The 9,074-nt window shown below is 62.3% G+C and overlaps 1 protein-coding gene across 3 annotated transcripts in view; it reads right to left on the bottom strand.

Moving 5' to 3' along the window:
• The window catches only part of PFKP (phosphofructokinase, platelet), a 45,638-nt gene that overhangs the window by 9,427 nt on the left and 27,137 nt on the right, over nt 1-9,074 (bottom strand). For all 3 annotated transcript variants that reach the window (XM_049624504.1, XM_049624512.1, XM_049624495.1), the window contains exons 6-13: nt 8,762-8,806; nt 8,542-8,650; nt 5,887-5,982; nt 4,655-4,747; nt 3,945-4,070; nt 1,818-1,882; nt 1,361-1,430; nt 1,089-1,235 (exon numbers count right to left, since the gene is read on the bottom strand). In XM_049624504.1, the coding sequence (XP_049480461.1) occupies nt 1,089-1,235; nt 1,361-1,430; nt 1,818-1,882; nt 3,945-4,070; nt 4,655-4,747; nt 5,887-5,982; nt 8,542-8,650; nt 8,762-8,806 (751 nt within the window). The remainder of the gene's footprint in view (nt 1-1,088; nt 1,236-1,360; nt 1,431-1,817; nt 1,883-3,944; nt 4,071-4,654; nt 4,748-5,886; nt 5,983-8,541; nt 8,651-8,761; nt 8,807-9,074) is intronic.

Genomic DNA, 9,074 nt, shown 5'->3' with positions numbered 1-9,074 from the left:
TCACCATCTCCCCCTGCCTCAGCACCTCCCCCTGCATCATCTCCCCCCGCCTCAGCACCTCCCCCTGCAGGATCATCTCTCCCTGCCTCACCATCTCCCCCTACCTCAGCACCTCCCCCTGCCTCAGCACCTCCCCCTGCCTCAGCACCTCCCCCTGCATCATCTCCCCCTACCTCAGCATCTCCCCCTGCAGGACCATCTCCCCCTGGCTCATAGCAGAAGCCCCAGCTCATCTCCCTGGTTCTGCGCCTGCTTTTGGTCAGAGACCCTCAGCACGCGCTCACACAACCCTGCTCAAAGCCCTGTCTACTCCCGGCACAAGCCCAACTCTATAATCACCTACGAGCCACCTGCCCCCCGGCCGCCTGCACCTCCCGACTCTGCTGCTGCGGCCGCGTCCTCTGTCTGTGGTCTGAGTCTCCGCGGCTGACCCTTCCTCTGTGGGTCTGGGCAGCGACCACGCCCTGTGAACCATCTGTTCCCTCAACGTCCTCTCCCTCCTGAAGGCGCAACCCTGCCGAGCGAGGCTCTGCCTTGTCCCTAGCTGGATGCCCCCCGGAAGAACTCCGCGCACTGTTATCATTAAATAACGGGGGGAACAGACGCTGCCCTGCAGGATACGCTGGGTTACGGGGTGGGGGGGGCCTGCAGCCTCCCCGCTATCTGAGCTCCTGAGTCGTGTGACCTCGATCAAGTGAGCAAAATGGGGCTGACGTGGCCGCTTTGCTGCGAGATTTAAGTGGGTTAACGTGCGGATCCCGTAGGATCGGGGAGCGTATACAGCAAGCACTCAAGAGGCGCCCGCTCTCTCCGGCAAGGCTTTCGTTCGGGTGCTTGCCGTTCTTGAGCACTGGGCCTGCAGCATCCCCCACGTGGACAGCCTCAGGCCAGCGTCCACAGGCCCCACGGGCGTCACTGCCGACTGTCCCCTGAGAAAACCGGGCAGTGCGTTCCTTGCCGAGCGCCACGTGGCCTCAGACGTGCGCCTCAGGGCGGATCTGGGCCCCGCGTTCGTCACATGACACAGCCCCAGGTTTCAAGCCTTGGAAGGGAGGCCCCGTTCCCCACAATGCCCCCCGGGGACTCACCTGGCCCTTGGCGAAGCCCTCGAAGCCGTCGTAGATGGCAAACATCTTGTGCCCTTCGGAGATGCCCACGCGCACGGCCGAGCGCACGGCCGCGTTCATCCCGGCGGCGGGGGCGCCCACGTTGATGACTGCCACGTTGCAGTTGCTCTGCAAGACAGCGGAGGGCTCGCACGCGGGGGGCTCACAGCGGGCACGCCGCCCGGGAGCCCAGGACGCCAGGGTCCGCGGGGGACACGGGGGGCCTCACGGGAGCGAGCCGCGGCGGCACCCACCTTGGGGATCTGGTCATCTGGCATCTTGATGGCGAGCCGCTTGTAGGTGTTCAGATTGCTCTCGAAGCTCCTGGAAGGAGAGGCCGCCGTCGGGGCCAAGGTGAGGGCACGAGGGGCCGGTCACCCCACCTCCCGAGCCCTGGCGCGTCCAGTTATGTAGGAGGCACGTCGTGTCCGCGGCCAAGGAACCAGGCCTCTCACACGCTCGGGTTTCTTTCTCAAGATGCCAGCCCCGTGCCACGTCCCGTCCTAACCTCGCCAAGTCCTCAGCAACCCCACCAGCCGGGACAGCAAACTGCTCCCGCCGCTCCCCATCAAGGCCTGCAGGCGGCAGAACGCTGCCCGAGGCCGGGCTCGGCCTGACTTCCTCGGCTGGGAAGGAGCACCGCCCTGGAGCACGGCTGAGCACCGCTGAGGAGCGAGGGCCCCAGGAGAGCAGCGCCCTCGGGAGAGTCACCTTCCGCGGAGTCGCACGGCGTCCTTAAATCTCCTCTCGTCCATGGCCTTCTGCACGTCCTGGGTCTTCAAACCAGTCAGGAAAGGAAGAAGGAACACGTCAAGACCCCGACACCGGGTCCTTCCCTCCCCGCCCTGCGCTCCGTCCGACCTTCCAGGCCGGCAGCCCGGGGTCAGCGAGGCTGCACCTGCGCCTGCCCGGCTGCGAGGGCCGAGCCCAGGCTGCCGTGACAAAGCAATGCCGGGGCCACAGACCCTGAGGCCCCAGGGACAGCAGCACAGCCGGGGCGAGGTGGAGTTCGCACACGGCCTTGTGGGCAACCCCCGGTTCGGGAGGGGGGGGCCACCCGGGGAGGGAGCAGGGGCGGGCGGCCCGGGGAGCACCACTCACACCGCCTCGGCCCTTTCAGCCCGAGGACCTCAGGCAAGTTATTCACGCCTCTGAACTCCATTCCCTCATCTGTTCCCTGAGGAAAATAGCCCAACTTCCAAAATTATCTGGGTTGTAGGAACGTGCGGGACCCTGGGGACAGTGCCTGACAGACACCGGGTGCACACACACACACACACGTGCAGCCAGGCACTCGTATACACACGTGCACACACACGCAGCCATCCACACTCACACACACAGGAACACGCACACGCAGTTGTGCCCACTTGCACACACAGAAACGTGCACACACAGCTGTGTATACTCGCACACATAGACACATACACACACGTGAACACACGCAGCCACACACACTTGCACATACAGAAACATGCACAAGCAGCCACGCACACTTACGCAGAAACATGCACACATAGCCACGCACAGGTGCACTAGCAGAAACATGCACACACATGCACACATGTAGCTGCGCACACTTGCACAGAAACATGCATACACGTACACACGTAGCCATGCACACTTGCACACACACAGCCATGCACACACAAACACGCACACATACACAGTCGTGCCCACTTGCACACCCAGAAACACGCACACACGTGAACACACACACAGCCGCACACACTTGCATACAGAAACATGCACAAGCAGCCATGCACACTTACACAGAAACATGCACACGCGTGCACACACGTAGCCGCGCACACTTTCACAGAAACATGCATACACGTACACACGTAGCCATGCACACTTGCACACACACAGCCATGCACACACAAACGCACACATACACAGCCGTGCGCACTTACAAACAGAAACATGCACACGCAGTCGTGACCACTTGCACACACAGAAACGTGCGTACACAGAAACACGCACACACGTGAACACACGCAGCCGCACACACTTGCACATACAGAAACATGCACACTTACACAGAAACATGCACACGTAGCCACGCACAGGTGCACAGCCAGAAACATGCACACAATATACACGTGTAGCCGTGCACAAACACGCAGCTGTGCACACACACACATACATGCACGCACACACTGCCATGCACACTTGCACACACAGAAACATGCACACACGTAGCCATGCACACTTGCACACACATTTATTCACTCCAAAGCCTCCTGGCAATTACGTTTCTACGGCCACTTGCAACAAGTCCAAGACTGAATTGCTTCATCACCTCTCTGCACAGGTTATAAAGTACAAACGCTTCAGAGCCACCGGGAAGGCCAGGTAAAAGGACTGTAACAAACAGGCCTCGGAAAAGACAAGACACTGACAACGTCTGATGCAGCTCGCTGCCACCTCGCGTAGTGCCCAATTGCCTCGAAAACCCCAGCCCGCTTTGCTGCGTGCAGGGGCCCCACCCCCGGGGCCCGAAGGAGGCCGGTGCACCCCAGGATGTCACCCCAGCTAGCCATTCCAGCGCCACGTCTCAGATGGGAATGTCCTCGGGGACAGAGGGCAGGGGCAGCTGCCATCGGAGGGGCTCCGCCCCGTCCACCGCACCCCGTGAAGCCCCCCCCGGATGCCTCACGGACCCGCGTCCCGACACATCTCGTCTTGCTGGCAGAAACGGGTGATGTGCACACGCTCCTTCCCGACAGACGGAGCTCGTCTTTGGGGAGGTTCCGCTGCGCGCTGCCTCCCTCCTGGTGTCACCGAGCCCCTGCCTCCCCCACGGGCAGCGGCCGGCGTCCCGGGCCAACTCACCATCTGCACACACTCCAGCAGGGGCAGGCGGACGGCCTGGTTCCCGCTCAGCGACACCACGCAGGCCGGGGTCTCTGGGGTGGCCTGGAGAAGGGCGACCACGGCCTCCACCCCCATGCGACTGGCCTGTAAGTGACAATCGCGAAGGTCAAAGGCAAGGTCACGGGTCCAGGCAGCACGTCCACCAGCTCCGGGGAGGCACGACCGTGAGCAGACGCACCCGTGAGCGGAGGCCTGGCCCGTGTTCAGCCGGACCCAGCGTGCCCCCGTCCCCCCGTCCCCCCGGCATGGGTCCTGATGAGCTCCTTACGGTCTATCCTATCACGTTTAACCCACCGCCAATGGGGAGATTTCGATGAGATTTCGACCCCACTAGGAGGTGGCTGGCGGGGGGCCCTGAAGGGGGCTCCGAGGTGCAAAAAGCAACCAGACCAATACCCACGAGTCTGGACTGGCCTCTGCTGACCCTGGGGCCTGCGTCTAGAAACCTGCATGTGTCCCCCTCCCCCTCAGCACCCCCTGTTTGGGGGTCCCCCAGCGTCTGGGTGACGGGGGGCCGAGCGGGTCTCCAGGACGAGCCACAGGCTCTGCAGGCAGGGACGCTCTTCACCGGATGGCCACCGGATGGCTCTGTGAGCGTCGGACTTCCCGGTAACACGTTCCTTCTCGCTCGTGGGTGGAGGCGCCCCACGATGTCTATCCTCACTCACCAAAATCCTGTCAAAGGCCGAAGGAGTCCCGCCTCTCTGCACGTGTCCAAGGATGGTCACCCGCGTGTCGTACCCCAGCTGCGTGACCACAAGCTGTGGGAAACAGAGCGACACAGGACGTCATCTCGTGCTCTGTGCTGGGGCTGGGGACTCGGGAGTCCCTTCCTCGGACCTACGCGGGGGAGACTTCCAGTGTCTAAAGTTCGCTTCCTAGAGGAACGTTTAGGTGAATGGTGAGCTGAGATCAGGGCACATCGTTACTAATACCTTCTGGAAATGCAGACATTTCCCCCCCCAGTCACCGTAAGTCTGCACAGCTGTAAATGAAAAGCACAGCGTGGATGCGTGGTCAGCCACGGGGTGCCCCCAGGGCGGCCCCACGTGAGCGTCGCTGGGCCGGGCTGCCATCCACACTCACCCCACTTACTCCTGTACCAGCAACGGGCCAGGCCAGGTGGCGCCTGTGGTCCTTCCTGCTCTCGTATCCCATGATTCAATCTCAACTTTGATTAAGCGGGAAAAGGAAAGTCTCTGATCTTATTGATTACTTCTTGTCGATAATGGCAGATAACTTTCCCAGACAGATCCCCCTGTTCTAATACTCAGCTGCACGGCTGGTCTGGGAAGGAACGAAAGGCAGGACAGAGAAACCAGTTCGCGAAGGCAGCCGGTAACGTCCTTTGCCCTGATGGACAGCTTCAACCGGAGGCTGCCTGCCCGTCTGTCTGTCTCCCCCGCGTTCTGTCCAGACATGAGCCATCGCCGGCCTAACGGGAGAGCCGGCCCATCCCTCCCGTCCGGGGTCCTTGTGACAAGCCAGCGCCCTCGGGCGAGCCCTGCTGCAACAAGGCTGCCCTGGAGGCCGGACGCAGCACGGGCGTGAACCCAACAAGGCAATCTTGTTTGTGAGAACACTGGGGCCCGACCCCTGTCGCTGGCGGGCAGCTGGCGCGCGGAGCCGGGACCCCCTGTCCCTGTCCCTCCCCTGCTGCGTTTCAACTGTCAGGGCGGCTCCCAGGCCTCTGGGGATATTGAGGACAGTACGCGGGAGCCGCGGAGTCTCCTGCCGTTAAAAGTTATGAGTCATTACCAAAACATTTTTAAACATCAGGAAGAACAAAAAATGTTTTCATGATAATAACACAACGTTCCAAACGCGAACCCCACCAGCCTTGTTAAAATCCCCCACTTCTAGGCTGGCGCCTGAGAATTACGAAACCAGACACACTCACCTCCTTGATTTGCTCAGAGGTAATGGGTTTATTTTGGGTGTCGATGGCGCCTTCCGCCACAATGATGATATTCAGTCTTTTCTTCCGGGCACGGTTCTAGGAAAACAGGACACCAAAATCGTTTTTAACAAGAGACAAACCCAGGGCCCTTTGCCCCAAACGCACTGGCCTCTTTCCAGGCAGAGATCTTCACCCAAGTTTGCACACGGGTCACCAACTACCGCGGGCGGGTGAAGGCGCTCTGGGCAAGTGGGGTCGGGGTGGGGGAAGGCTGGTCACCCTGGACACAGGCCAGCATCCAGGTGACCCCAGGCTGGGGACCACGCTCGTTTGCCATCTGGTCCCAGAAGGCGGTGAGCTCAGCCATGGGCCCCAGCGACGCGTCTATACCGCAAACCAGGCTTCTGATCTCCTCCTGAAGCCAGAGCCTCCCACCCACTCACTGTGAACCTGGCAGGGAATTCCTGCCCCTGCAAAGGGAGCACGGAGCCCCAGGCCTGGGCGGGCAGGGGGAGCACAGAGCCCCAGTCTTGTGCAGGGGTGGGGGGAGGGGAGCACGGAGCCCCAGGCCCGTGCAGAAGGCGGGCGGGGGGGGGGGCCGCACAGAGAGCACGCACGTGGGGAAGCCGCACCTGTGCGGGACCGGCCAGCCTGGCACTGAGCCCACACCTGCTGTCCCCGCAGCCCCCTGGGGGGGGAGGGGGGTGTCACCCAGCGATGTGCTGAAACCACGGTCAGCAAGGACACTGTCTACCGAGTCCCAAGTTAAGGACCCTCCCGGGGAGGCCGGGAGACGTCACACAGGTGGGCAGTCCCTCGGGGGGGGGGGGGGGGGGGGGTGTCACAAGGACACAGGCTGTTTGCTGCGGGGTGGTCTAAGCGTGCGAAGATGTGGTCGCAAGTGATTACGACGTGTCCACGAATACGGGATTGGCCACGTGGCCACACGCCACCCACACTCACGTGGGGAGGGAGGCCCCGAGCCCCGAACAGGGCACGGCAGGAGCCCTGGCTCCCCACTGGGACCCGTGCACCCACGAATCCCCCCGGGTCACTAGGGGCCGAAGCATCTCCCCGCGGCACAGCGGAGGATCCGGGGGCCGCGGCCCAAGCCCGGGTCTTGCCTTGGGGCGGCCTTTCCGATCTCAAACCCAAGTAGCCAGAATCTGGCGGACGCCGTGAGGTGTGCTTCCCGGGCCCGTTTATCGGACGGGACATTTGGGGAAATGCTCCCAGCGCCACGTTCACGCCCGATAAAACTTCTTGCGGACAGAACGATCAGTGTTTCGCCCTCAGTCTCCCGACACCTAACGCGGGGACCCCACCACGTTCTCGTCCTCGTCCCAGCTCGCAGTGCCATTTACAAAGTCTGAAACCCAAGGACGTTTGCAGAGAAGACCACACGGTTACGGAAACGACGGGCAAAGCTAAACACGAGCGCCCACCCCCCAGATAACAGCCTCACCGCTGCCCCTCTGACCCGCTGTGCGCGGCCCCAGAGCAGGCCCGCGTCTCCTCGTCCCGAAGGCCAGAACGTGGCCCGAGATGGCGTGGTCCTGGCCAGGCCGGGGGCAGGGGGACCGGTGGCGGGCAGGGACGGGTACGGCCCCCGGTGGGGGGGGGGGGGGGTGAGCCACGCAGAAGCACTGTGCTTCTCACGCAGCCAGCCACGTGTGGCCCCACGCCAACGGGCCGGTGGGGGTGCATCCCACGTCCCCGGGTCAGAGGCGAGAAACACCAAGCACGTCTGCTATGTCACTGGTAACGCCCGTACCCGGGACATCGGTGGCTTCACCAGTCTCCTGCCTAAACTTCATCTTCCTATGTGCGGGGCTCTTCCCGGCAAGGGCGCGGCGTCCGTCAGGAGTTTCTTACGCTGTTTTTAGGTCAGAGCGTACTCGGTCTGTTGCCCAGAGTCCTTTCTCGGAACCCGTCACATTGAAGGTGACGGCAATGTCTTAGCGCACACGTGTCCCTGGTGCACCCTCGGCCCAAGTGTCTGCTAAGTATGACCATCAGTGGCCTACGCCATACGCTTAAAGATATCCCCGCAGGGCAGCGGTGACACGGCAGGGAAATTCACCAGGCACGGGGACTCTGTCCTGAGAGCTGACCTCGTGTGCCTCCCCGGAGCTAATAACGCACGGCAGGAGCCACAGACGTCAGACATGAGGACAGGAAAAGCCTGGTTCTGGGCGACCGGTAAATGATCCAACCGGAGGCACGCCCAGAGGGGCGGGGGCCACAAGGGGCAGCTGGGGGGGCTGTGACCTGGGCCGCACGGCGTGTGCAGAAACGGTCAGAGTGCAGGTCTGTTCACGCTGGTAAGCGCAGGAGGAACAGGAAGCAGATTTCCTCCCCAGGTTCGACTTCTTTTACGGCCACGGCCTCTACCACCTCAAGCATCAGCGGCTGCCGTGCAGGGAGAACAGCGTTCTGGGCGTTTCTCTCCCGCACTCTGCATCGCTGGGGAGCAGACGGGGCCACAAGGAGCCAGCAGACCCTATGTCCTGAGCTCAACCTCGCTTCAGAGCCCCACACTTCCCACGTGTCTCCAAGTCCGTCCCACCCGGAAATCCCACGGCTGTCACCCGTCACGGTTAGAGCGGTGTGGCCGGAGCCACCGCGAGGCACGGGAAACAGGACGCACGTTACCTCCGAGAGCTTGATGCACATGTTCTCCTGCCAGCCTTCTTCCGGGGGAGACTCTGGAAGGAACACCCAGTCTGCCCCGCAGGCCAGGGCGCTCACCAGGGCTAGGTACCTATTTGGAAAGAGCGGTGGCTTCGTAAGGCAGCGGCGGGCTCCCGCGTGGACCGGCCAAGGAGGCCAGGCTGAGCGTCCTCGCCACGCAGACAGCACCGCACATACGTACCCGCAGTGTCTCCCCATGACCTCAAGCACAAAAGTCCTCTGGTGGCTGCAAAAGAGACAGAGGAAACATCAACTTACCACCCCTGGGAACAGCATGAAAAGCACAAAGAGAGGCACTGCGACAGCCAAGTTAGAAGCAAAGCCTGCTTCGTGCCGATGGCAGTTCAGAGAGCGCCCACTTTCTATAAAATGCTACACCACAGCACAGAACGCCCACCAGGGGACCTCCCGGGGTTGGGACTGAGGTCCACACTGCAGCCCAGAACACCCACCAGGGGACCTCCCGGGGTCGGGACTGAGGTCCACACCGCAGC

Source organism: Panthera uncia, chromosome B4, assembly GCF_023721935.1.
Source record: "Panthera uncia isolate 11264 chromosome B4, Puncia_PCG_1.0, whole genome shotgun sequence".
NCBI classification, from domain to species: domain Eukaryota; kingdom Metazoa; phylum Chordata; class Mammalia; order Carnivora; family Felidae; genus Panthera; species Panthera uncia.
This window is presented reverse-complemented; position numbering and strand designations above follow the sequence as displayed.